This window comes from Halteromyces radiatus (genome assembly GCF_025201355.1).
Source record: "Halteromyces radiatus strain CBS 162.75 chromosome Unknown BX664scaffold_11, whole genome shotgun sequence".
Taxonomy (NCBI): domain Eukaryota; kingdom Fungi; phylum Mucoromycota; class Mucoromycetes; order Mucorales; family Cunninghamellaceae; genus Halteromyces; species Halteromyces radiatus.
The window spans coordinates 43,915-70,926 of record NW_026251697.1 but is presented as its reverse complement, the minus strand read 5'-3'; the positions used below and the strand labels follow the sequence as shown (position 1 = coordinate 70,926).

At 32.8% G+C, this 27,012-nt stretch overlaps 13 protein-coding genes across 13 annotated transcripts; 6 read left to right on the top strand and 7 right to left on the bottom strand.

Annotated features, from left to right (window-relative positions):
* Positions 1-432: 432 nt before the first annotated feature.
* BX664DRAFT_343260 (uncharacterized protein) lies at positions 433-2,180 on the bottom strand. The gene is made up of 5 exons (XM_051547277.1): positions 2,083-2,180; positions 1,470-1,950; positions 1,333-1,381; positions 945-1,269; positions 433-853 (listed from the first exon to the last, which is right to left on the bottom strand). Exons 1-5 carry the CDS (start codon positions 2,099-2,101, stop codon positions 717-719), a joined length of 1,011 nt encoding a protein of 336 aa, XP_051395944.1. The 5' UTR covers positions 2,102-2,180; the 3' UTR covers positions 433-716.
* Positions 2,181-3,462: 1,282 nt separating this feature from the next.
* On the bottom strand, positions 3,463-5,039 carry BX664DRAFT_343259 (uncharacterized protein). The gene is made up of 2 exons (XM_051547276.1): positions 3,844-5,039; positions 3,463-3,742 (listed from the first exon to the last, which is right to left on the bottom strand). Exons 1-2 carry the CDS (start codon positions 5,007-5,009, stop codon positions 3,550-3,552), a joined length of 1,359 nt encoding a protein of 452 aa, XP_051395943.1. The 5' UTR covers positions 5,010-5,039; the 3' UTR covers positions 3,463-3,549.
* An 894-nt stretch (positions 5,040-5,933) lies between these two features.
* On the top strand, positions 5,934-8,058 carry BX664DRAFT_343257 (uncharacterized protein). The gene is made up of 3 exons (XM_051547275.1): positions 5,934-6,513; positions 6,591-7,082; positions 7,153-8,058. The coding sequence occupies exons 1-3, from the start codon at positions 6,043-6,045 to the stop codon at positions 7,834-7,836; spliced, it is 1,647 nt and encodes a 548-aa protein (XP_051395942.1). The 5' UTR covers positions 5,934-6,042; the 3' UTR covers positions 7,837-8,058.
* A 635-nt stretch (positions 8,059-8,693) lies between these two features.
* BX664DRAFT_343253 (uncharacterized protein) lies at positions 8,694-10,801 on the top strand. The gene has a single exon (XM_051547274.1). It carries the CDS (start codon positions 8,882-8,884, stop codon positions 10,784-10,786), a length of 1,905 nt encoding a protein of 634 aa, XP_051395941.1. The 5' UTR covers positions 8,694-8,881; the 3' UTR covers positions 10,787-10,801.
* A 278-nt stretch (positions 10,802-11,079) lies between these two features.
* On the top strand, positions 11,080-12,545 carry BX664DRAFT_343251 (uncharacterized protein). The gene is made up of 3 exons (XM_051547273.1): positions 11,080-11,306; positions 11,421-11,544; positions 11,607-12,545. The coding sequence occupies exons 1-3, from the start codon at positions 11,114-11,116 to the stop codon at positions 12,448-12,450; spliced, it is 1,161 nt and encodes a 386-aa protein (XP_051395940.1). The 5' UTR covers positions 11,080-11,113; the 3' UTR covers positions 12,451-12,545.
* A 138-nt stretch (positions 12,546-12,683) lies between these two features.
* On the bottom strand, positions 12,684-13,814 carry BX664DRAFT_362488 (FRG1-like family-domain-containing protein; the record flags this gene model as incomplete). Its single annotated transcript, XM_051548318.1, has 5 exons — positions 12,684-12,907; positions 12,970-13,111; positions 13,170-13,547; positions 13,629-13,690; positions 13,756-13,814. The coding sequence occupies 5 exons, from the start codon at positions 13,812-13,814 to the stop codon at positions 12,760-12,762; spliced, it is 789 nt and encodes a 262-aa protein (XP_051395939.1). The 3' UTR covers positions 12,684-12,759.
* Positions 13,815-13,913: 99 nt separating this feature from the next.
* BX664DRAFT_389301 (uncharacterized protein) lies at positions 13,914-14,960 on the top strand. Its single transcript, XM_051549530.1, has 4 exons — positions 13,914-13,996; positions 14,130-14,204; positions 14,269-14,369; positions 14,455-14,960. Exons 3-4 carry the CDS (start codon positions 14,322-14,324, stop codon positions 14,749-14,751), a joined length of 345 nt encoding a protein of 114 aa, XP_051395938.1. The 5' UTR covers positions 13,914-13,996; positions 14,130-14,204; positions 14,269-14,321; the 3' UTR covers positions 14,752-14,960.
* Positions 14,961-15,028: 68 nt separating this feature from the next.
* On the bottom strand, positions 15,029-16,600 carry BX664DRAFT_343238 (quinon protein alcohol dehydrogenase-like superfamily). Its single transcript, XM_051547272.1, has 8 exons — positions 16,366-16,600; positions 16,212-16,263; positions 16,112-16,161; positions 15,787-16,056; positions 15,648-15,725; positions 15,471-15,592; positions 15,271-15,413; positions 15,029-15,173 (listed from the first exon to the last, which is right to left on the bottom strand). Exons 1-8 carry the CDS (start codon positions 16,555-16,557, stop codon positions 15,049-15,051), a joined length of 1,032 nt encoding a protein of 343 aa, XP_051395937.1. The 5' UTR covers positions 16,558-16,600; the 3' UTR covers positions 15,029-15,048.
* A 154-nt stretch (positions 16,601-16,754) lies between these two features.
* On the top strand, positions 16,755-17,480 carry BX664DRAFT_42097 (50S ribosomal protein L19). The gene is made up of 2 exons (XM_051549575.1): positions 16,755-16,901; positions 16,964-17,480. Exons 1-2 carry the CDS (start codon positions 16,838-16,840, stop codon positions 17,407-17,409), a joined length of 510 nt encoding a protein of 169 aa, XP_051395936.1. The 5' UTR covers positions 16,755-16,837; the 3' UTR covers positions 17,410-17,480.
* A 192-nt stretch (positions 17,481-17,672) lies between these two features.
* On the bottom strand, positions 17,673-20,585 carry BX664DRAFT_270385 (uncharacterized protein; the record flags this gene model as incomplete). Its single annotated transcript, XM_051541092.1, has 7 exons — positions 17,673-18,436; positions 18,503-18,914; positions 19,019-19,511; positions 19,576-19,717; positions 19,778-19,981; positions 20,076-20,171; positions 20,300-20,585. The coding sequence occupies 7 exons, from the start codon at positions 20,583-20,585 to the stop codon at positions 17,673-17,675; spliced, it is 2,397 nt and encodes a 798-aa protein (XP_051395935.1).
* A 1,631-nt stretch (positions 20,586-22,216) lies between these two features.
* Positions 22,217-23,107, bottom strand: BX664DRAFT_343235 (uncharacterized protein). The gene has a single exon (XM_051547271.1). It carries the CDS (start codon positions 23,044-23,046, stop codon positions 22,321-22,323), a length of 726 nt encoding a protein of 241 aa, XP_051395934.1. The 5' UTR covers positions 23,047-23,107; the 3' UTR covers positions 22,217-22,320.
* A 76-nt stretch (positions 23,108-23,183) lies between these two features.
* On the bottom strand, positions 23,184-24,502 carry BX664DRAFT_343233 (MRG domain-containing protein). Its single transcript, XM_051547270.1, has 6 exons — positions 24,252-24,502; positions 24,078-24,179; positions 23,922-23,995; positions 23,660-23,826; positions 23,515-23,599; positions 23,184-23,435 (listed from the first exon to the last, which is right to left on the bottom strand). Exons 1-6 carry the CDS (start codon positions 24,345-24,347, stop codon positions 23,372-23,374), a joined length of 588 nt encoding a protein of 195 aa, XP_051395933.1. The 5' UTR covers positions 24,348-24,502; the 3' UTR covers positions 23,184-23,371.
* Positions 24,503-25,159: 657 nt separating this feature from the next.
* On the top strand, positions 25,160-26,955 carry BX664DRAFT_343232 (trehalose-phosphatase-domain-containing protein). The gene is made up of 5 exons (XM_051547269.1): positions 25,160-25,675; positions 25,758-25,856; positions 25,929-26,302; positions 26,383-26,464; positions 26,555-26,955. The coding sequence occupies exons 1-5, from the start codon at positions 25,175-25,177 to the stop codon at positions 26,807-26,809; spliced, it is 1,311 nt and encodes a 436-aa protein (XP_051395932.1). The 5' UTR covers positions 25,160-25,174; the 3' UTR covers positions 26,810-26,955.
* The last annotated feature ends 57 nt before the right edge of the window (positions 26,956-27,012 follow it).

The following is a 27,012-nucleotide window of genomic DNA, read 5'->3' as shown; positions in this document are numbered from 1 at the left end:
GACAAAGAAAAAAAAAAGTTAAGAAATTTTTGTTGTAGAATCCCTTTCTCCAATTTCAGTCGCCGCACTGGACTAACGACACAAACGATAAAAAAAGCGATGGATAAGGAACGAAACATAAACAATGAGATTGATCGATGTTTCATTTCAGTCGATACAATCTGATAAGCTCATTTTACTACAAATGTTCCTAATATGATTAAAGTAAAAAAGATGTCAATATATTCAATAGTTTCGTTTGTATGAGTCAGCATACCTATAACAAGAACAATGGCGTTTCCTTGTAAATCTTATCGTTGATTGGCTAGATTACATAATGCGGAATATACCGACATCTTTTGAGTCAAAAAAAAAAAAATAGATTAAATGAATCAGAACTCCAAATTTGGGTGTAATGCATATGAAGGCTATATTGTTAAAAAGAAAAGACAGGTTTTATTTCAAAAGGGGTAATATCAAGTAGAATAAAATAGATACATATGATGGATGATAACATACTTATTAAAGATAAAAAAAAAAAAGGAAACAAAAGGAAGTGATTGTGTATATATAACAAGAAGGTAAGATCAATAAACAATAAGGGAGAAAAAGGTTAGAAGACAGTGAGAAGGTAAAATAACATAAAAAGACTACTAGTACAAAGATAAAGCATAAAAATACACAAAGATGAAGGAAAGAAAGGTAGGAGAAGAAAAAAAAACAAAAAGAAGGGATCATTAGAGTTCCATATCGGCTACAGTCAAGGTTTGGTCAATTTCTATTGGATCGACACGATTTGGTTCCATCTTGGATCGAAAAGAGGAGAGACCATATCCAACCATAGTGAGTCCCATACCAGTAATGACAATGCTTACTATAATTAATACACAAAAAAAAAAAAAAAAATGAACAAAAAAGAAAAAAAAAAGAAAAGAAAAGAAAAGAGAAAAAAAAAGTTAACTTACATAAACTTTGCCAGATTGTTTCCCATTTCATTCGTTCCAAAGCCATATTTGCATCTGCTTGCATTACTGTCAACCGATGATTGACTTGTTGTGTTTCAATCATGATCACCTTTTGTTCTTGTCGTATATCAGCTCGAAAATCATTCAATGTGAGATCAATCGAATTTTGTAAATAGTTAACATCTTCGTTCAAATGCTGTTCCAAATTTTCAATATCCCTGGCAATCGTGTTCAAATTCGATTTCAATAATGCTGCATCGTTTTTCCGAGTCAATGTCACTGCGTTTCGAAGATCTTCAATACTGGCATTAAGTATATGTGTATCCTAATATTGAAAGAATACGTTAGTAAATACAATTTTTTTTTTGTTCATATGTTTAATAATTACGTTTTCCAATTGAGCCGAGCTGAGTAAATCAGCTTTTGTCGTCGTGACCCTATCATCAATTGTCATTTTTAGCATGTGATCATTTCAAATAATAACAATAAAAATAATAATAATAAAAAAAAAAGAAACTGTCATACTTGGATCGGATCTGTTCTTGCATAATTTCCATAAGAAAGCGAGCTTGGATGCGAGTAAAACCACCTTCTGATTGTAATCTTTCCACTAGAGCAAAAGTATCAAAATGATGTGATAATGGTGAAGATGATGAGGGAAAATCATATACAGAAGGTTTTCTTTCTTGTAACCATTGTGAGGATCGTAGAGAAGGAGTATATTGATCCATTACAGCCGGGGACGAGAATGAAATATCTTCATCAAGTAAGACAAAGTCTGATGATGATGTTGAGGAAGGAACTTGGGATGTAGTCACCACTTCAGAAGATGACTGTCTATTGGATGATAATGATGGTGGTGGTGGTGGTGTGTTGGTTGATGATGTATTTGTAGTAAGATCTTGGGCTGGTTTGCGTTGTGGTGCTGCAGATGATATATAGTTTCGAGATGGTTGTTTATGTACAACAGAAGTGGCAGATCGTGTCAAAACGAAAAAATGGGAAGCTATAGATGAATAAAATGACAGTAAATAATCAATATGACTCCTTGGTGAATTTCAGTTCCTTTTTCTTTTTTTTTTTTTTGTCTGTCTAGGTCTTGCTCCTCACAAACTCTTCTACTTTTTTTTTTCTTTACCTTGTGCGCGGTTAAACATTATTGGGTAAATCAACAGTACGTAAAATAATGATAAGGAAGGTATTTTTTTTCTTTCTATTGTAACAAGTGAGTGAAAAGGGAAAGTTGGAAAAAGGAGAGCAAACAGAAAAAAAAAAGCTATAAATATCACCCAGCCAATCAAATTGTTCGGGTGACAAATAAAAGGTGCAGAAATCAAAGTGCGTGAGTTCCTTTTTTCGGGGTACAGTGTTTTCAAAAGTTTTTTGTCGGGTCACAAGAAAATAGTTTTCGTGATTTTATTAAACAAAATATCGGATTTTCCCAAAATGAATAGCGCATTTCCACTATTATAGATATCGCTTCAGAGATGTCGATTAGAGTATATTGATGGATGGGTGATGGATCCTTTTTTTTTTTTTTTTTTTTTTTTTTCTTTTTTACATCGTCATTACATACTCACATTTATGAATATATGGTATAGGCAACTCCAGTAGCAAATTGACCTCATAGTTGACAAATGTAATAAAACTGCATAATGTTACTTCTTTTTTTCTTCACATACAAAATAAATTTCTTTTCACATGTGAAACCTATTTAAAAGTGCCATTTTTCTGTTTTTTTTTTTCTTGTTCTTTCTTTTTTTTCCTTTTCTTTTTTTTGTCTTTTCCTTTCTTTATGTTTTTTTTATATCAACTTCTAAACCTCTCTACAAGCTACAAGTCTCTTTATCTTTCTATCCATATCAAATACAAGTCTTATCTGAAGTACAAGTATAACGACATCAAGACGGGCTAAGGCCTATTTGCTTCTTTTTTCTTGTTGCTCTGTTGTTTTGATCCACTGTTTCCGCTCCTCATCCTTTTCTTCTTCTTGGTTGGCTGTATCTTTGTCGTAGGATCAAGATCTCAAAAATCATTACCTTACATGTGCAGATCAGTCAACCCTCGCCTTCCTCTATTTCCACCAGTGGTATCAACAACAACATCAATAATATCTTTTTGCGTGTCTCTCTCTCTCTTCTCTGTGGCTCTTACAATTTTTCCGTGTACTGAAAACACGTAGATGTTTACAGTTTTGTAAGTTTTTTTTTTTTTTTTTTTTTTTTTTTTTTTTTTTTTTTAATTGATGAATATGATGATGGATGATATACTAACGAATTTTTTTTTTTATTTTTCCAATATGATCTCTCTTTGTATTTCCTATTTGATTTGTCCTTCTATCTCAATTTTTTTTTTTATGCGTCATCCATTATCTGTTTTGTCCGTCATTCATTCTCTATCCTTACGATATCTTATTTCCTATTTTGGCGACATCTTATTTTTGAAACTGCGTCATGTATTAGTGGACAAACTGTATAACTTTTTTACGCAAAAAAAGAAATAAAATAGTAAGAAAAAAAAAAGGTATGAGAAGATTTATTCAATAAAATAGACAATAATAAACTAAACATATATATATATATTTATAAACGTAGGTATGACTACATCATCCAAAAATAAAACTAAAGACACGTCTGAAGAGACCCATAGGTTGAGCATTATCTTGTTGTAGTTCGGTATCCTTATTGTCATCTACATGTTTGTCTCCATTGATCATATCAGAGCATTCTTTCTTAGTTAAATCTTGATGTTCCTTATCCAATAGAGATTTCGTTGATGTATCATCGAGCTTGTCATAACTATATATATATATGTAAAATATAAAACAATGAGATATAAATCAATCGATCACTACCTTTAACTATATTTTTTTCTCTCTTTTTTTTTTTTTTTCTATTACCTGTTAGATATCATTGAGGTTGTAGTATCATTTGTGCTTGTTATATTTGTTTCACTGATAGAACCAAAGTCATAACCATAATCCATATCATTGATTGAAGTCGAATCATCCATATCATCTTCTTTCTTGATTGTGGCCATAGTTGGGTATGATTGTTCAAAAGTTTTTGAGGTATTGTTGAATGAGGCAGGAATAAATGAATGTTGACTAAGATCCAATTCATGATCATCGATCTGTTGGCGTAACTTTTCCAAAACATTGGTCACATTTCGTTTTCTTTTACTGTTTTCTGGCGGAGAAGTGGGAGTGGGCGACATAGGATGGCTCTGATCAGATTGATCCAAGATTGTCATTTTGGTTGAGAGATGATTGGTACTTTCGGTAAAGGGATTGATACCAGGAACAGGAGATTCTGGAGAAAATGGCCGCCTTGATTGATCTGAGCACGTTGTTTTCAGTTTGGAAGGCGATCCAAGCACGACAGTTGATTGGTATGGTGAATTTCTCAAAGTATTGTTGTTGCTGGTATATTCCATATCTAAATCTTCATCGATATCATCCATGGTATTGCTTGTAAAGTCCACAAAATTACTTTTGATTGATCGTAGTTTCCGTTTCTTATGTTGATGCTGAACAGGGGAATTATCGTTACTGTTGATTGTGTCGACTTGGTCTTCTATAGTTGCATCTTCATGAGTACCACCTCCTCTTTTTCGCGCACTTTGTCTATCTACGTCAAATAATGCTAATTGTTGTTCCAAAGAAAGAGTAGGTGTTTTATTTTGTTGTCGTAATCGTCTTGTCGTCCTTTTGGTTGTTTTTATGTACATTTCGTCCATGTCATCCATATCACTATCGCTGTATTCAAAACTACTTCCCTCATCGTCATCATCGTCAATGTCGTTGTCACTATCATTTTCAACATTGGTACCTTTTTCAAATGCTTCGTCTATCATATTGGTTTGTTCTGTAGTGTTCATCGAAGGAGCTGATTTGTCTCTGAGAGCTTTAATGGAAGATGTATCAAGAGTGTCGTGTACTAAAAGATATAAATGAGTGAAACAGGAAAATGACATAAAAATAAGTTTTATCTTACATTGATAGACATTTTTCTTTTTGTTGGATAGAATAGATCGAGTCTTAGTTGGTGTGGTATGAGATGACATGGTATTAAAACAAGTAGATGAAAAAAAAAAAAAAAAAAAAAAAAAAAAAGAGAGAAAGGCAAATCAGTGAAAAAAAAAATATAATATACAAAAGATAAACTTAATTTATACCCCGCATATATGAATGTTCTCCCTCTCGTTCTCATTTTGTTTCCCTCTCCTTAATACATATCTATATAATAAACAAGCAAGTAAAGAAACTACATGAACAAAAACTGATTTCACAGAAAAAAAAAAAAAAAAGATAGTAACCCCCTTGTACCGGGTATGATTCTTCGACTTTTGCGGAACTTCGACGCCTTAAACATAGATCACTTAGTAATAAATCCGAATTACCCAATTGGCTAAGACATTCCGAACCCTTTTTGCCACGTGGAATTCTTTTTTCTTCTTCTTTTATAAATAATGTCAGGGTTTTCACTTTTTGATAAATCATTTTATTACTGATGATGATAATGTTCAATGATATAGTTACACTGATGATCATTTTTATCCAAACAAGAAAGAAGAGATCATCATGTTCCTGAAGAAAAAAAAGAGTGAATTATAGGAGATTAAAATCCGGAAAAAGGTTGTACAAATATCACCCGGTAGACAACGGGAAATACAAAATGAAATCAAAAGTGAGTCAAAAATAATGGAAGTCATTCCGATAAAAAAAGAAAAAAGTTTGAAATAGATTTTTTATGTTTAACAAGTCATGATTTATAGCAAATGATCCATTTGGCTCAGCAAAATAGTAATAATGTATCCCGATCGGCTTTGTCATTTCTAAAATTCTTTGTGTTAAGAAATAGAATGAAAGAAATCAAAGAAGTAAAAAAAAAAAGGGGGGCATGAAAAGGATCCCATCCGATACAAACCCCGATTTTTTGATTTTTTCAATATATCTATCCAATCTGCTTCTGCTTTTTTTCTTTTGTTTTCTTCTTTTTTTTTTATTATCAATTTATGTAAATTACCTAAATTTTTTTTTTGTGTACTTTCTATAAATTACCCCTACTTCTTTTATTTCATTTATTACTTGTATATTATGGATTTACTTTCTTCACCATTCACTTCATTACCTTCCGTTTTTACTATGCCCACTTCTTCTTGTTACTTTGAAACGTTACACAAGTCAACTGAATCTGTGGTCTCTATTCAAGACTTGATCAATGCACCTTCAAAAATAGAACCTGTCTTGGACCAATTAACCATGGAACAAATAACCACTATTGAGCAAAGTATACGAAAAATCAAGAAAAGAAAGGCACGTGAAGCAAATGAAATGACTACAAACAAAAAGAAGAAAATCTCTGAAAAGAGTAAAAATGATCAACAACCTGTCAATCCTAATCATAGAACTGTTCTTGGTCCTCCTGCTATTGAAATACGTGATGGTATTGAATGGGTCTCTTTTGTTTATTCTCATAATAGAGTATTGAAACGATATTCTATTCGTACAGATATTGATGATATTTGTTTAGATGATCTTGATGAAAAGTTTCAACTTGATAATTGTGTAAGTAAATATATATATAGAAGTATGATTCATACTGATCATTCCTATTTATTATTATTATTATTATTTTCTTCTAGGTATATCCTCGTGCGAATGTACCCAAAGAAACATATCAAGGCAATCGATGGAATTATGAAACTCAATGCAATGTTTTGGGATGGAAATTAGCCTCTATTAATGACTGTATAGCTGGTAAACGTGGTCTTATCCAACGAGCGGTGGATTCTTATCGAAATCGAAATCCAAACATGCGATCAAGACGGGTGACTCGACAAACTAAACTTCTCAATGGCACTCTACGAAGAAGAAAGACTATCAATACTCCAAATGATGAATCAGCATCTCATATCAATATTCCAAAAACAATGACAATGGAAGATGAACATCAAGAACGATTCCGTGTCAAGATTACTTTAGATCAAGTGGATTTAAATGACATTGATCCTCTCTTCCGTGCTGCCAACTGTGTTTACCCGCGATCAATGAGAATGGACTCGACAAGCTTGCCTGATCAACAACAACAAAGACGTTTGGAAGAAAATATGTTGAACGAGCTAGGTTGGAAGTTGGTATGTAAATTCATCTAAAACAAAAAAAGAAAAAAAAGGATTGGTATTCTCATCATTTATCATTTACTAGGCTTGGTTGAATCCTCGACTTGTCAACAAACGAAATCTTTTACAACGAGCTTTGGACCTATATCGACTCAAGTTCTTACCCATAATGGCGCCTAGGAAAAATTCGGCTCGTACAGCACCAACGACGACTGCTACTCAATTGACATCATGGTTATTATCAACTTTGGACCAACCATCAAATGAAGAAGAATGTAATGACAACAACGATGATATCATTATACCAGTCTCACCAAGTACATCCTGTACGACAGAATCGACAGAATCACTTGATTTTAGTGAATGTTTTTCATTGGAGGAAGATGACATGATGATGGATGGATGCGACATGGCTAGTATTAACACATCTCTCACCACTACATCGACAACCTTATCGTATGGAAGTATATTGAATACACCCACTTCTTCGCCTGTGGATTTATTGGAAAAACAACTTTTAGAATGTGATCCTTCTACTTGCTCAACTTTATGTGGTAATATTTGTCTCTTTGAAAAAGATATGCCTCTTCTTTCATCTACTGACAATGACAACAACAACAACAACAACAATAATGGTGATTTGATGATGGCGGATTTACCTTCAAATACGATGATGGATTTTACTCAAACATATGATAATAGTGCCTTTGATCATGATCTTTTGATCAAAATGGAACAAACTGCTGATGATCTCTTCAATTTTTTATGATTTTACACATTTCTTTTTGAATAATATGATTTTTATCCATGTATATTTATTTTATTTTATTTTATATATTCCTTCCCCTCTCCTTTCTTGTAAATAATCTTTAGTATAGTATGATATGCCTTATGCCTTTTGTTTTATAGACTTTGTTTTGTTGTTTTGTTTTATACTTTATGCATAATAAAATCCTCAAGTCCTTGGCTGGATATTTTATTTATATAGAAATTAATTTAAAAAATGAATCTTTTTTTTTAATAATCGATGTCTTATGTTGGTTATAGATGATCGATAAATTGTATATTTGTTTTATATGCAGAACCTGAGTTCCAAGTTGATGTCCTAATTATCTAGAATGCCAGTCATCGGATAAGACAAGAAAGGAATGATGACTTTATTTATATGTTTACAATTATCCATAAAGAACTTAAACTTATTTGAAGATATGTGAAAAGAGAAAATAGACATGACTTTAACATAAAAAAAGGAAGATGACATATCAATGAATGATTGATGATTAGATCCTATAAATATATATATATATATACATTGGTTGCTAGGAAATAAGTGGAAACACTAAGATAATGATGATATGTATTAAAATACAAGAGGATGATGTAAAATTATATGAATAATGAGAAAGTATGAGGATGATGGTTCAAAGAATCATTTTTTTGATCTTTAAACGGTAGTTGGTCACTGAGTTTGAATCATGACGGTGTATATTATATATATATATGTGTGTGTGGGGGCAACAAATGATTCACTCGTTTTTTTTTTTTCTATTTTTCTCTTCTTTTTGACTTTGTTCACCTGAATTGATATATATTTTCTACATTCTTCTTCATTGATTATCCTTTTTTTTTTTTTTTTGTTTTTATACATCTTCTTTTTATACATATATTCTTTTTATATATACATATTGCGACTGTTCGTTTTTTTTACATTTTATCTACTACTTTGAAAATATATATCCTTCACTTTTGAATCAACGATTATTTTACTTTTTATTTTCTTTTTACCATACACCGATATATACTTCCATCTACTTATGACCATCACTCATCGACCAAAATCAAGTGGTAGTGCCTTGAGTGCAAATGTTGACGAAAGTACTTCTCAAATTGATGATAAAGAACCTCCCAAATATCATTGTGATGCCTGTAGCAACGATGTCACCAACACAGTGCGTATCCGATGTGCTGACAAGAATTGTCCCGACTTTGACTTGTGTGTTACTTGTTTCTGTAGTGGTAGCGAACCAGTCAAACACAAGACATGGCATGAATACAGGGTGGTGAAACCTCATACTTTTCCTATCTTTAGTGAAGATTGGGATGCGGACGAAGAACTTTTATTGATCCAAGCAGCAGAAAAGAATGGGATTGGTAACTGGCAAGCTATAGCAGAGTATGTGGGCACGCGAAACAAAACAGAATGCGAACAACATTACTTGGATGTGTATGTGGCTAGTCCGAAATGGCCAATGCCTCCTATGGATAAGGTGTTTGATGTATTAACGGAACACGACTATCGGGAACGAAAACGACAACGATTACAACTTTCAAGATCACCAAGGAAACCACCTCCACCAGTGACAACAGGCAAACCAGTGAGCAGTCAACCAGCCTTTCACGAATTACAAGGATATATGCCTCGACGATATGACTTTGAAATCGAACACGAAAATGAAGCAGAACAACATGTGAAGGATATGGTGTTTAATGATGATGATACCCAAGAAGAAATCGATCTCAAGATAATGGTATTGGACATTTATAATTCAAGGTTGGATAAACGACAGGAAAGGAAACAATTGATATTTGAAAGAGGATGGTTGGAATTTAAAAAGTTGCAAGCAATGGATCGACGGAGGCAAAAAGAAGAACGCGATATTTATAATAAAACCCGAGTGTTTTGTCGATTGCAAACGGCTGAGGATTATGATATGTTTGTACAAGGCTTGATCAAGGAACAACATTTACGAGATAGGATTGCGGCATTGACGGAATGGCGACAGGCGGGCCTGACCACATTACGACATGGCGATCAATATGAACGTGACAAACAAGCTCGACTTTCTCATTTGAAAACCGTTTCAGCATTATCCAATGATCGTATCAATGGTACTTATCAACAACGTGGTGGACTTCGTGCTCAGATGGCGGCTTTGGCTCCTTGTCCTGGTGCTAGTTATTATAGGGAAAGACTATTATCACCTTCGAACACTATCAAGAAACAACAATCATCATTATCTTATCAACAACATCATCTCAATATCATGGAAGCGGATGGATACCATTTATTAACCAAGGAAGAACAAGATATATGCTCAACTCTCTACATGATGCCTCGACCTTATTTGGTAATCAAGGATCTGATACTAAAACAATATGCCAAACAAGGCTTCTTGAAAAGGAAACAATTGAGGGATTTGGTTAGGATTGATTCGACAAAGGCTAATCGTATTTTTGACTTTTTTGTGGAAAATGGATGGATCAAGGCATGGCAAAATCCTGCAGAAGTGTTGGCAGCACAACAATGGGAACAACAACAACAAATTTTACAACTTCAACAAATTCAAGAACAATCGATTCAAGAACAAGCAGCAGCGATGGCAGCAGCAACAGCATCATCAATGACAACAACAACAGCAGCAACAACAACAACAACAACAACAGCAGCAGAGGTATCAGAAATGACAGATATATCCATGTCAGAATCAACAATGACAACTTTGGAATCAATGGCAAATTTGGATGCAATGGCCATGGATATAGAATCGACTATAGTTGAACAAAATACAGAAACAGTGACAGATATATCAATGGATGGCACTTTACCGAATACTGAAGCAGAAACATCGACAGATGCAGTGGAAACAAGAATGACTCTACCAACAACATCAGATAATATGCCAGAAAATCCTCCTCCTCCACTTTGGGATCAAGATTAGAAATAGATAGATAATTTTTTATTTTTTATTTTTTTTTTTTTTTTGATGAAATAAAAGCATGTTATTATCTTTATTAGACGGCAAATTTATCCGAAGAAGGAGATAGGTCAGCAGATGGACGATCGATTAAGAATAGATGAAAAAGGAGTATATATAGGGTTTAGTTAGTGTGTTATCTGTTTTTCAAAATAAAAATAAAAAAAAAAATCCAAAAATAAAACTCACCGAGGTGGTTTTTTTTTTTTTTTTATCTTTTCTTCTTTTTATCTTCTTTTTTTTTTTTTATTTGCTTTTTTTTTTTTTTTGTTTGTTTGTGAATTATTTATCATGTCTTATCAAACATTATTTCCTCATCGTATGAATCAGTTACCTATAGATGACGTTGTTTGTTGTCAAACGACGATTCCTCGATCATGCTTAATGAATATGCTTCATGATGTTCATTTTTTATATCCTATGGAATGTGAACATCGGCCAAATATTTTGTCGCGTGTGCTCGTGTGTATGTATGAATTACAAGGTAATCAAATAATAAGATAAAAAAATAGCATGATGAAAAATGATTGGCTATGAACTAATTATTTCCCCCATCTTGTCTCCCTCCTTTCTTCATTTTTCTTTTTTTTTTTATTAGGTGATAAAACTCAAGCTACCAATGCCTATCAACAACTTTTATCTTCTTTACATTTTTTACGACCTGTTTCTACTGCCATTGACATTCATGTAGATAATTGGGAAAAACATCTGGGTGATACAACGTAAAACTATACATTTCGATCCCCGTTCTATCTATCCATACTAATTTTTTTTTTTTTTTTAGATGTTATAAAAGTTATTTATATTTTTTTGATAAGGAAATCAAACAACATGGAATGGTCAATACATTATATCGATACTTGAATGCTATGCCTTTATCTATTCATGCTCAACTTCAACCTCTTGTTCATTTGACTTTTGGTTTGGAACATGACTTGCCTCTCATGGTATCTGAAGGTCTAGCTTATTATGCCAGTACTTTGGACTATGCTTCACCATGGATTCTTGAAAACACCACCACTACACAACCACCTTGTTCTTTTGATGATATTCTATTTGATTGCATTCAATCTGATCCTCGATTCAATGGTGTTATGGAAGGAGGTCGTCCTCTGGCGGCCAAAATCAAACTTTTACTGAAAAATCATGGTCCTTTACTACAGCAATATCTTAGTCAATGGTTCAACACATCTTTGGACAATGAAAAAAGGATGGATGAATTGATGCATACGACTTTACAACTATTGAAACAGCATCTCTTGGATGAACCCACACAACAACTCTTGGCTTCTCTTCTTGCCATCCGTACTCTTTATGATCATCAACTTCTATCGTCATCACATGTTTTTCCATGGCTCCAGGTCCAAGCATTATTGATGATGTGTACATTTATTATTCAAGGACGAACGCGTCGTAATAGTAGTAGTAGTAGTGATATTCAACATCCATCATCGTTACAACAGGATTGGCATCATTGTATTCAAGCTTTTGTCACGACAACAAACCCTCCTCCTTCCTCTATCTTACTCATGCGGTCCTTGTGGAAAGCTCAACAATATACGGATGTCCCTAATTTGTGTTTATTAATTGCGAATGACTTGGTCTTTTCCATACAAGAAGTACCTTGATCCTCTTTTTTTCGGATTAGTTGTACGATTTTTAATCAATAAAGATTTTTTTTTTTTTGAAAGACTTAAGATCAGTTGACTTGACGGGAATAAACTGGTTTTTTTTTTTTTTTTAATCTGACCGATGATTGGTTTCTATTTTTGATTCTATAGTAACAAATAGAGAAAGAAAGGACCCTATCACTATTGTAAATCATGAACCCTCATCGATTCAATTCATCGTTTATATGTATATCTTAAGAATTCAATTCACAATTTTATTTCAACAAAAGAGATCCAAAAAAAAAAAATATGTAATATATATATATCCTATTTACAATAACGATCCGCTTTCATCATCGATCTACGATCCAACATGGCTTCATTCATTCTTCCTTCCGCCTTGGCCTTTTTCAGTCGTTTTGAATCTTCTCGGGTCATATGTAATTTGCCACCACCCCAAGATTGATTCTTTTTCCTATTTACCAAAAAAAATAAATAAATAAATAAATCTATGCTTGATATCCAACTATAGCTTACACATTATCCAGTTCGGCACGATCGGCATTGAATTTCTTTTCTTTGGATTCCTTCTTGCGTTTATACTTGAATCTTGCTTGACAAAATACACGGAATGTTTCACAGAATCCAATTTCTTCAGCATCTGTCCGGATTTTAAAACCTAATGGATAGAAAAAGGTTATGTATTCATCATCTTTATTATTTATTTATTTATTTACCACCATTGGCTACTTGATCTACCATCATGAATTTCCCATAGGTATTTTGAAAAGCCACACCAGCTTCTGTAATAACAGGTTCCCATTCTTCCGGTCCACTAATGGCTTCACGATCACATCGCGTCACACCCACCTTGTCACTACTGAGAAATTTGCCAAGATAAGACTTGAATGTGAATCGTTGAGTAGATCCTACCGATCGAGCACCGACAAATACTTGGTTGACAATCATGGGTTCTTCAGACGACACATCTTCCGGTAATGGATAGGCCAGAAATCGATCGTTTTCATCTACCGTTAGACATACCGTAGGATCACTAGGATGAGTAATGAAAACCGGACCAACTAGATCATCCAAACCATCTACACGAACCCAACCTATGGTTATATTAAAAAAAAAAAAAAAAAAAAAAAAGAAGAAAGTTTAGTTTCATTCCTTTTTTTTTTTTATTTTATTACCGTCCTCAGTCAGTTGTGCTTGATCGCGATCTTCTTCATCACGATGTTTTCTTTTCTTTTTTCTATTTGTTTAATTAAAAAAAAAAAAGAGAGTCAATATAAGATAGTTTTTATGACATGGTCATACTTTTCTTTCTTATCGCCTTTGAATAAAAGTTTGCCTTTCTTTGGTGGTTTATCAGCCATGAATTTAAAAAAATAATAAAAAAAAAAAAGAAAAGAAGAAAAAAAAAAAGGTAAAATTCTACCTTAAAGTGAGGCAAGCGGCAACTCCGCTGAGAGTATCCAAAACGTTGAATTGCCCACTTTCCCTTTCCTTTTTTTTTTTTTCTTTCTCCTCCCCTATTCTTTATCCATTGAAAGATGAAGTAAGTACATCCATCCATCCATCCATCCATCTTGACACAACCAACGATAGGCGATTTTTATGACGTATCGACATTTCATACCTATTTGACGTTATATCCAACTTTTTTTTTAACCATTGTTTTACATCTATAGGCTCGAGATTTGTTCCTTCTCCGGTTTCAAGATCTACCCTGCCAAGGGTAAGACTTATGTCCGTATTGACAGCAGGTAACTTTAATTGTAAACTATCATTCAACAATTATTCTTACCATGTCTTTTCTTTCCATTATAGAGTACGTATATTATAAAAAACGACGAATAAACGACGAATAAAAAAAAAGAACGATGGATATGACAATAGTGGGACATTATAGAAAGAATGAGAATGGAATAGTTAGATTCTTATTCTCTTCTCTACTTTTGTTAATGGGGGAAAATAAGAGATAAAAGAGACTTACCTTTCTTTTTTTTTTTTTAGACCTTCAAGTTCATCAATGGTAAGGCTGAATCTTACTTCCTTCAACGTTTGAACCCTCGCAAGATCCGCTGGACCACCATCTACCGTCGCTTGAACAAGAAGGGTGTTACTGAAGAAGTGGCCAAGAAGCGATCTCGTCGTACTGTCAAGCATGAACGTGCTATTGCTGGTGCCTCTTGGGATGCCATCCGTGCTAAGCGTAACCAAAAGCCTGATGTCCGTGCTGCTGCTCGTCAAGCCGCCATTGCCAAATCCAAGGAAAGCAAGAAGGCTGCTCAAGCTGCCAAAAAGGCTTAGATTAGATCTTTTTTTGCATCCTCTTTTGTTTTATATCATTCAATAAAGAAAATGCTGGCCCCTTGTCAACCACCACCCTTTCTTTTTAATTATTATAGATCTTTTTGTTTTGGGGAAAATATATCTTGACGTGAAGTATATATGGATGGTACAGCTAATCGATATTTTTTTTTTGAAAGAATTGCATAAAAAGACGGGATCAATGACTGATAAAGTACACATAAAATAAATATTGTTACAAAAGAAAGAACATCATAGATATTATACAATACAATATAAATAAAAAAAAAAGATTTATTAATTGTAGCCAATGGATAAATCATTCAAAGCTACACAAACAGCTGCCTTGTTATGTCCATTGTACTGTCTAATCGTTTCACCTTGAGAGAGTTCCCATAATCTTGCTACATGGTCAGATGAAGCTAATCAAAAAAAAAAAAAAAAAAAAAAAAAAAATTGTGAGCGATTCATGCGATGATCTCTCTCTCTTTTTTTTTTTTTTTTTTTTTTTTTTTTTACCTGTGACCAAATAAGCAGAATCCGCCGAAAAAGCACAATCCCAAACCCATCGTTGGTGTCCAGTCAATGTCATTTCCAAATTGAACTTCTTTTCAGCATTCCATATCTTGACAGTTTTGTCAGCCGAACATGTGGCCAAAAGTCTACAACAAAAAGAATATGTCAATAAAAAAAATATATATACATAGCTTGGATTTTACTTTGTATCAGGACTTAGGACACATCGTAATATATAATCATTATGAGCTTGCCATTTAAAAAGTGGTTCTACATTAGATAGTTCAGACGTACTACTTGACATTTTCCATACATAACAAAATCCCTAAAACAAGATCATATTTAAAAAAAAAAGATGGTATGAATTTTTTTTTTTTTACCTTGTTGTTCACAGCCACAAGCATAGATCCATCTGAAGCAATACTAACAGATCGTAAAGGAACACCTTCATCCGGTACCTAATAACAGAAAAAAAAGTGAGTTTATATATATTTGTTTATTTTTTTTTTTTTTTTTTACCAATTGATGAGTACAAGCATGAGCTGTCAAATCCCAAATTTTGACCACTCCATTTTGATCACAGGTAATTAATTCACCTTGATTTGCATGCATCACGGCATCATTGATCGGTGCATTGTTATCAAAGTTGCGTGTCAAGACTGGATTGCGACCAGATCGGGTATCCCAAATTTTCAAATGACCATCTTCACTTGCTGTAAACATCCATCGTCCTTCACCATGAAATCCTGCTGCCGTAATATTCCCTGTATGTTCTCCAAAAACAACCAACTATAAAAAAAAAAGAATAAGAGATCATATATCCAATCGTTATTATTTCAATTACCGGATTGCCATTGGAACTAGTGATATCATAAAGTCGTACATTGTGATTACCTATTGAAAACAAATATTATCAATATGGCTTTTTTTATAATTCAATCTACCTGCTGCTGCCAAAGTTGTCTTATCAGGAGATATACATAAACGATTCACTTGCTAATAAAATGAAATGTAAAAAAAAAAAAAAAGGGTTAAGAATATATTCATCATAGTGTTCAGTTTTCTTTTTTTTTTTTTTTTTTTTTGTTCTATTATTACCGAGTCAGCATGTTGTATAGTACGAGAACAAATACCACTTAGAGCTTCCCAGAATCGAATGGTATTATCATAACCAGCTGTAACCAAAATGACAGAGTGGCTATCGTTTTGAAGAGACTGTTGGTATTGTTGCATTTGAGCATAGTTTTGTTGTTGTTGTTGTTGTTCTTGTGAAGGTGATATATCAGACATGAGGTGGAATAATACAAAAAAAAAGAAAGAACACTAAATTCAGTAAACTACACAATAACCAAAAAAAAAAAAAAAAAAAAAAGAAGTGAGCCGCGGTGGTTCAAACCAAGGGGCAGTGAGAAAGAAAGAGTGACTTTTGGATCAAAAGGCCAATTTTTTTTTTTTTTTTTTTTTTTTTGGTCTCATTCGCCCCTTGAAAACTGTATCAACAAAAACAATCTTTTTTTTTTGAATTCTTAATCTCTTCTTCTTTCTATATATATATACACACATACACACTATGAATGCTCTCAGACAATTGTTATCAACACAATGGAGAAGTGCTACTTCATCTTTATCAAAAGGTAAAGGAAAAAAAAAAGAAGAAAAAGAAACAATAGAGACTAATGATATATAATAAATATAGTACAATATACAACGGCCAGTAGTGTAAAGAAGAATGTCATGGAACATATTACACAACAACAAATCGAACAACGTAGTACGGATGGACGTCATTTATTATTTTCACGCAAGAATCCTCAAGGGATCAAACCAGGATCAGTGGTACTTGTGGAAACATTAAATGGACCTGGGGAAACCACCACGTCTCAGTTTATGGGGATCTGTATTGCCATTCGTCGTAAAGGCATCGATACATCATTCACTTTACGCAACATTGTCATGCGAGTAGGTGTGGAACAACGTTATTCTCTCTATTCTCCTTTACTTCAATCCATCAAGGTCTTGCAGCAACCCAACGATCTCAAGATCCGTCGTGCCAAATTGTTTTACTTACGAGACCAACCTGGCAAAGTCTTCCAACCTTTACAAGCCCTTTGGCGTCAAGAACAAGCAAAGTCCAAGAAATAAATTAATAGATATCTGTTATGTATACTTCCTCACACATCCCCCCCCTTTTTTTTTTTTTTTAGTTAGACATCACTATTTTAACTTTTTCATTTTACAAAAAAAAAAAAAAATTGAATCAAAAAAGCATACATCATTATACAGTTTTATACATAGATAAATATCATCAATAAACCCGAATTTACACAAGATTCTTTTTTTTATTGAATGACTAAAAAAAAAAAAAAAAAAAGGATAAACTACCCTAACTAGAAAAGTATAATTCATCATTGAAGATAAACTACAGGATAATGTACCACGGATAAACCAACACCACCTTTGATAGTCAAAGCTTGATTTTCAGGTAAACGATTTCGTAAATGAGTAAATGCTGGTAATTCACCTTGAGTCCAATCATCATAAAGACAAGATAATTGTACTGTATGATTCCCATGAGCAGCTACATCCATTTCCCATTGTACAGGTTGACCCACTTGCTTGATATAAGACATCACGGCTTGCATACTACCTTCAGGCAGAATTGTTTGTCCATTCACTTGTGCCTTGTGGATAGGAACATTCATCTTGATTTGACAAAGTTGACTATGTTTCACGGTGGTTGTCAACTGTATACGTTGTGTTTGATATATCACTTCATTCTTGATATCCATCTTGTATTCACCCCGTTCTTGCGCACGAGCAGGCACATCCTTGGTCTCATACTTGCACATGATTTGATGATCTTGATCTTCACATTGCACTGTAGCTGCTTCGTCTTCAGGTAAGTAATGATCCAAAATCTTGTCCAAGCCTTCACCTGTCACCAATTGTACGGTTGAAGTGGATTCAATTTGATTGTATTCTTGATGGAATACAATTCGATTAGGTGAGTCGACCCGATTGTATGGACTATGGGTAAGACAGCTGATGAAAACAACTATCAAAGCAAAAGTCAATACACCTACAATATGTCGCTTGTCCCCAGCCACATGGATCCATGGTAATAGATGTAATGTGATAATTGCAATAGGTATCACCATAAGGATATAAACTATACATTAAAACAAAAACAAAAAAATATTAGAAAAGTACCAATAAAATACATATTTGGCTTTACCTGATAGTTCGGGAGTACCATCAGCAGTAGTATGACGAAGAGCATCAATAACAAGGAAACAGAATTCAGACATAAAGATCACAGGTAAGGTGAGTTGAAAAATAAAGACAATAGGGAATCTTGCTTTGGGAAGTTTATTGATGAGGGCATGAGACACAAGGATAGCCGACACTCCACTGACCAAGAAGAAAATAGCAAAGTAACCTCCAGCAATTTCATCAGCTCCAAGTACAGTGGCATATACCAGCAATCCCCACCAAAGAGTCACCAATCCATACAATGAAGTGTTTAATCGAAGTAAAATTCGATGCATACGTTTGATTCTTGTCAATACCAATTGAGATAGCGTCAAACCCAACAAGGATGCCAGAGTGAGATAAAATCCAACTAAGTAAGCATTCCCATAGGTTAACTAAAAAGAAACAGAAGAGCAGAAGAAGAAAAAAAAAACATAAGATTTTTTGCTTTTTGTTTTTTTTTTTTACTTTTTTTTGTTTTTGTATTTTTTTCATTTACCAGAGGTTTCAATTGAACAAGTGCATAGATAACCAAAGCATCGATACCACCAATAAACACACTTGCTACAAGGACAGAGATAAGACCATAACCATAGGTAGTTAGAACACCAAACCAAAAAGTACGTTTATCAGTACCACGAGATTGGAGAACAAGCCAAAGAAGAGCCACCAAGGGAGTGATCACCAACATAACTATATTGATGATCTGACTTGTTTCGAAAGAATACACTAGCATGACTCTACCCAAGATATCAAAATAAATAAACCTTTCCATTTTCGCGTCAGCAAGCACATCATCCTTGTTGTCAGTAATAGGTGTTTGATCAAGTTCACGGACAACGCCAAGAGCCATTTGACCCATGTGTTGGAGAGCTGATGGAGTTGTATGTACAAGATCGTCCCTTTGAGTATGATAATGAGATCGGGGTGTATAGAAAGCAATATCCAGTCCAGGTACGCCCTTTCCAGTAAATGTTGTATAATCAGTGTCACTAGATAAAAGAAAAAAAAATGAATAAAAAAATAAAATGTCACATCTTTTTCTTGAAGCATTACCTTCGAATCAATTTTGATTTTAATAGATCATTACCAAAAGGACTTGCATGTAAAAGACGAGCACGAGATGAAGCCAATTTCTTCACTGCATTCAAATTACTACTTCGAAACAAAAGACTTCTACCACCACTTCCAGTTCCCTCTATCAAATAATAATAAAAGATCAGATATAAAACTATATTGTTATTGTAATAGTATTTACCAAGATTGACGAAAAGCTTGATGGTAGAAAACCAAGGATGATTCACAAATGATTGCGCACCAATAAGACCACCTTCTTCATAGTTGTTGAATAAAAAGATCAAGGTACGTTGAGGAGGGTTTTGCACAAAGTAATTTAAAAGTTCCAAAGCAGTAGCAGTACCCATACCATTATCTGTCACACCATGACTAGTTGACACACTATCTATCAAAAAAAAAAAAAAAAAAAAAAAAGGAATTCAACATGAGTATCATTGTTTCATCCAATTACTGCTTTTTCATATTATTATTAATTTTACCATAGTGCGCATTGATCATCAGAGCATTGTCCACAGAGCCTTGTTGACCATGCAATCGAATCATAACATTACGAGATTCCACATACCAATATTCATCTAATAAAAGAAGAAACGCGTTTGAACTATTTTTGGTTTACAAATAATGACCCCCCATCTCTTTGTTGTTATGTTCTGGGAACCAAGGAGAAAGAAAGTTCGTTTCAAAAAAAAAAAAAAAAACTTACCTTCACTGTACCTATCACGCTTCACCACCAAATTGGTTGTATCATTGGTAATAAGGTCAACTTTGATATTGTTCTTTTCAGCTTGGTCTGCAAATTGAGTCAAGGTATGAGAAAGCCAATGATACATATCAGCATTGCCTTGTTGATTGGCAGAATGAGGTGTGTTGAAATGAGACAAGTATTCATTGTAACTGTGAATCCCAGAAAAGTCGTCTTGTTCTTGTGCTTCCACTTGAGATAATGGTCGTGGTAAAGTTGAACGATACGAATAGATAAATCCAATCATAATAATGAGACTACCAAATATCCAAAAGTATGCTTTCCAACCATTGCGTCTTGATAAGTAACTCTCTTCTTCAAACCTGGCATTATTTTCTTCGTCTTGATGATCACCAACTGCTCGGCGATACCCACTGCCTAGTAATGGGGTGTTTTCTGTCACAGATGCCATGAAGAAATAAGTAAATACAAAAAAAAAAAAGGCAAAAGGAAAGAAAGGTGGACCAAAAAAAAAAAAAAAAAAAAAAAAGAGTCTATCTCATTTTCACACACGTACATATCATAAATTATTCAAACACAGTCAAGCATAAAGGCAATACGTGATCATTATTATGCTCTTAATAAAAACTATACATGATCTCTTACAAGTTTATTATATGAGATATGAATTCTATATGCTATTTTATGACATATAATAATTGGATCATTGGTTCGATTTAATAGAATAATCATGATTATTTGATAGCTTCAATGTGATTGGAGGAAAAAAAATAATATAAAAGAGACTTTTTTTTATTTTCTCTTTCTTTCTTCTACAAAAAAAAACATTTGCTTCTTTTTAGCTGCTTCGTTGTTGGTGGCTTCTTCTTTCCGATCGCCTGGTCACATGCGATAGAATATTGATTCTTGTATCCGCGTTTTCCTCGTTGTTCTTAGTCTTGTTGTGCCTCTGATTATTTGTCCTTGTGTCTCTCTGTCTTTCTTGCTGCTTGGATCCCTTTTTTTTTTTTGTAAGTGCACATATACAAATGATATTTAGTTGACACTAACCATTTTTCCATTTCTTCTCTTCAAACACCAAAATGGAGGGCGAAATACGTAGATCCACGAAGGTCCTAATATAGTTACTTCACTGCTTCAAATAAAAAACGTTTTTTGTAAACCATTTCCTTTTCATATATCAATCTATCTTTTTTTAATTTGTTAAAGAATGTTTTCAATGATGGATTACAAAAAATGGGTCATCATGACATCGTCATTTGATTGGTCAAAGATTCACCATATAGAGTATAATCACAGTATGCACATCCATCACTTTTTCATTGGGAAAAAAAAAGTGTATGCTCTAACATCATGTGATCTCAACAATAAGTGATGAACGCCATCTCACGTTGGATTTAACAAAAATGTCTTATTGGTAGTTACTAAAATGCAGTAAATAAATAAAAAAGATGCATGATTGTAAAGGTGAGAATAATTCTATTGACAGAAACTTTAAAAACAAGTTGAGGGTGTCACATTGAATCATAAGAGAATTGGGGGTTAGAAAAAATTATTTTAAGGAATTGAGTAGATCATTCGTTCAATTCATATAATGGATGATGATTGGGAAAAAAAAAAAAAAAGAAATTATAAACTACTATAAAGGGTGAAAATCGTATCATAGTTCTCTATCAAATGATAGTAGGGGAAAAATGAGACTTTTATGGAAAAAAGAGAGAGAGAGAGAGAGAGAACATTATTCAATATCCGATAGGTACCGAGCAAAAGTTTTGAAGCATGATATTCTTTGATTTCTTTAGAACTAATCCATACAAATAACAAAAAAAAAAAAGCATATTGGTGATTGAAAAATAATTTCCTTCATTTTATCGAATGATTCTTTTGTATTGATTTGTTGTATTTACAAAAAGGCATATTTTTTTATTATTAGTTTTATAAAGATGGTAAGGGGGGTATCATCATCATAAAAAGATATATATATATAATACAAAAAGAATGACAAGTAGAGAAGACATCATCTAGGAAGAAATGGAAGTAAACCAGGGGGAATGATATTTTGAAGGAGGAGTGGCAATATCCAGCTTGTCGGGTGATTTGACATCATTATTATTACAAGGTGCAAAGAAGGTTTTGTTTGGTTGTTGTTTCCTTTTATTGGATTGAATACGTTCTTGTAATCGAAGAGTTTGTTGTTGGACGACTTTAGTCAAAAGAGATGGATGGAAAAGGTGTAAATTGCATGATAATCCAGTGGAAGAGGATGGCTTGAAAATAACGTGATCGCCGTCATGATCATCATCTTCATATTCACCAGACATTGACCATTGTTTTTGTTTTTCGATTGTCCAAGTGGTTGAGTCACCTTTTGTCATCATGATAGGTGATTGATAGGTAATACTATAATGTTGTTTGGATCCATTATTGTTGTTGTGTTGTATAGTACATCCATCAACATAAACAGGTTGATGATGATTGAATTGAATAGGTTGATGATTGGCAAAAGAAAAATGAACAGTATCGAATGAAGCTAAAGTAGGTTGATTAAAATCAATGGGAGTATGTGCCATGGTACCAGGTTGATGCATCCATAACCGGATAGAAGCATGTTGGAGATGATGATGATAAAGATGATTGGTTGACAAGTAACGCAGAACATGAGACACTTGAATTAATTGATACAAGGTTGAAGCATCAGCAAAATATAAGATATGATCAATGATTTCAAGAGGTAATTCAATGTTCATTGTAAAAGGTTCAAAAAAGAAAGTAAGAAAAAAAAAAAGGATCGAAAGAAAATCGAAAGTTTATATAATAAGGAGACCGGAGATTTAAATTGATATATATCTTCTTTATTGAATAATGACAAAAAAAAAAAAAAAAACGCAAAGAGAGAGAGAGTGTGTGTATGCAGAAAAAATAAAATAAATATGGAGTAATAATAATAATAAAGGAGGAAAGGGGGGGGGGAAGGTGATTGTTATCGATAGGAAAAAGATATGGTGCCTAACTATATGACGAAGTTGAGTTTCCCGCAATGGTATGGTTGGAGACTGACATCATTGTTCAACCTTATCTATTCCGATTGGCTTGATAAGTTTTCATGAAAATTTCCTTTTCATTATCTTGTAGAAATCTATAACAGAAAATAATAATAAATGACGTTAAATATACATAAATAAAATTATATACATTTTTCTTTTTTTTAATTTTACATCAAAATATCCATAAAAGTAGATTTCATAATTTCCAAAGTTTCATCATCCACATTAGCTTGACTCATCAATGTTGGTAATTCCACTATAATAAAAAAAAATAGTGTGAGTTGATATTTACATTTGTTTTTATTTGGAAATTTACCAAATAATCGTAAAAAATGTTCACCACCATAGATATCTACAAGTGGTTTTGTTGATACTAATTCTTCATATTGTTTCCGTTCTGATCGATAAAGTAACATGTTGCCCAATGTATGATTAAAATAAAGTTTGAGACCCTGAACCGTTTGTTCTAACATTTCGTTATTTCTATTACCCCCCCCCCCAAAAAAAAAAAAAATATTAGAGTCTCATTATCAGCTGAAATCATAACCATCATCCCTTTTTTTTTTTATTTATTTTACCCATTCATTTGATGACTTTGTAAATATCGATCTAGAATATCCGTCACTGTCATTTTGGATGGTAAAACTACAATCTAAATAATAATAATAAAAAAAGAAATCAATTATCATTATTATTTTATTTTATTTTTATTTTATTTTATTTTATTTTATTACTTGATCTTCTTTATTAATATTTTCCCAATCTTCTATCAATATATCTTTTAATGACTTTGGCATTTCCAATTGATATTCATCGTCTACTGATCTATTATCTTCCTATTAAAAAAAAAAGAAAAAGAAAAGATGAATACGTGTTCTATATAAATAAAACTATTTAGCTTACCATACCATTTTGACTTTTTCTGTACTTGTATCACGATTTCGTTTTCGCCCACGATTGTCTGATGATTCTTGAGTTTTGGTTGTTTTTCGTTTTGTTTGCATATCACTTTTTGTTAATTGTTAATTGTATACAACACTATTATTGTTTGTTGAATTGTTCAAGTAATTATTATTATTGTTGTTGTTGTTATCAATCTTCCGCAAGCCATTCGTTCTAATCTTTCACTTTTTTTTCTTCTTCTTCTTTATATACAATCGTACGAATAAAAAAAAAAAAAAGCGAAGATTGTCTTTTTGGAAAGTGAGAAAAAAAGAAAAAGAACCCGTCAGCGCGTTTTGGTGCTATGAAAAAAAAAAAAGAAAAAAATTGGGGAATTTCAAATTGCGCAAAGCCATTTTGACCAAAATGAACTAAAAATTCATTAGCGTGCGTTTTGATATATAGTATCAATGTTGATGATGTAAAAAACCATGGAATTTATTATATATATCATATATAGTAATCCATAAATATATATCATATATATATAGATGATTAAAGAAAAACAAGTATAAATGATAAATATGATAAAAGGGAAAAAAAATACAGTAATCGATTGCATATGAACTGATCCAAAAAGATGTTATCAACGTACAGGATTGGTTCAACTTTAAGGATATCGGGATCTCCAAAAATAAGACCCAAACTGTATTTGTTCTGTTGTTTCCAATCACCGCTTATCAAGTTCATAAACCGTTCATTTCCTTTTTAAATCAGGAATTGTGTTACTTTTTTTTTCCATTTTCTTTCTTTCTTTCTTTTTTTCTTTCTTTATTTTACTTTACTATTTCGTCATATTTTTATTTTCTTTTATTCGTTTTATATATTATAACTTATACTTATTAGATAGTTTTTTATTATTATTATTATTATTATTATTATACAAGTTATGCCCATTCAATCAACTTATAATACCTTCAAGCAACACTTAACTCATCGACATCTACTTTATTGTCATCAACGTACAGATGAATTACAACTGACTTCTTTATTAAAACAATTCCTTATCAGATACCCACAATGGCAATCTCAATTAGCAATCACTCATATTTCTTCAAAACGACAACAACTCGATGCCATTCCTTTTTATCATCAAGACATTCCCGATATTTCCCTGGTGGCTTTAGCGGATATTTGTCTTTTGATAATGAAACCTGAAGATCAACAAAAATGGTTAAAGGAAGCTTATCATCATCGTCAACATGATATCTCAACAAAGAATCATCCTAAACAACAATATATTATCCTTATTGATCCTTCAGCTCCTTTACTTCCTCCATCTCCTCCATTATTACCTGTTGATCTATACAAAATTATTACTATTCGACATATTCATCAAATCCCATCTACTCTTCATTCCATCTTATCTACCCTTGACAACAAACCATCGGTAAAGATGATTATTATTATTATTATTATTGATTTCACTGGTTGACTCGTTCTTTTACTTCTTTTTTTTTTTCTTTCTATAGGCCATCTTACCTTCTTATCCTACCTCTTTGAATTTAAATCAAGTGATTCAATCATATCAAGATGCAAAGAATCGACGTTTATTCTTATTTGATTATGATGTAAGTTTTTTTTTTTTTTTTTTGCCGAAACCAAGAAAGGGCATTGTTTTTTAACTATTTTTATCTATGTAGGGTACATTGACGCCGATTGTTCAGCGACCTGAAATGGCCCTTCCCAGTAATGCATTGATGAATGATTTGACCATGCTGAGTCGGGATCCCCTGAATACGGTTTGGATTATTTCTGGTCGAGATCGAAAGTTTTTACACAATTGTTTTGGTCATTTGCATGCTCTTGGACTTAGCGCAGAACATGGATCATTTATGAAAATGCCAGGAGATACAGTGTGGATGGAGATGTTGACTGAAGCAATGGTATTACCTTGGAAACGACAAGCCTTGGATATTTTTTCTTTCTATACTCAACAATTACCTGGCACTGAAATCGAAGAAAAAAAATCCTCTATTACTTGGCATTATCGAAATGCACATGATCAACAAGCTGCGTAAGTCTCTATCATACCAAAAAAAAAAAAAAAAAAAAAAAAAATAGGGTTTTAAAACTTATCTTTTTTTAAAAAAACAGTTTAAGGAAATCTCATGCATGTCATCAAGCTCTTTTGGATATTCCTGGTGTGGATGTTTTGGTTGGAAAAATGAATCTTGAGGTAAAAAAAAAAAAAAAAAAAAAAAAAAAAAAAAAAAAAAAAAAAAAAAAAAAAAAAAAAAAAAGAAACTAATGATGAATGAATGAATAGGTAAAATCAGTACTTGTGAATAAAGGCAATGTAGTGAAACGGATTTGTCAACAACAAGAGAATGCGGACTTTGTAATGTGTGCAGGCGATGATCAAACGGATGAAGATATGTTTAAAGCACTTTATGATACTTCGGCTTATACTATCTTGGTCGGTCCTTCCAACAAATTGACATTGGCAAGAACTTGTGTAGATTCCAGTCATCATGTGGTAGATTTGTTGGGTCAGCTGGTCCACAACTCAAGTTCTTTATAACCTCTTCTTTATATCATTTATTTATCGGTTTTTTTTATTTATTTATTTAACGTGTATATATATTTCTTTTTCCTTTGATACCGTTTCTTTTTTTCTTCTTTTTCTTAATAAACAATCCATGCTTTCCAAAATATCTTAAAATAACATCATTGTACGACTTATCATTCATTATTATTATCATTATTATTATTTTTTTTTTTTTT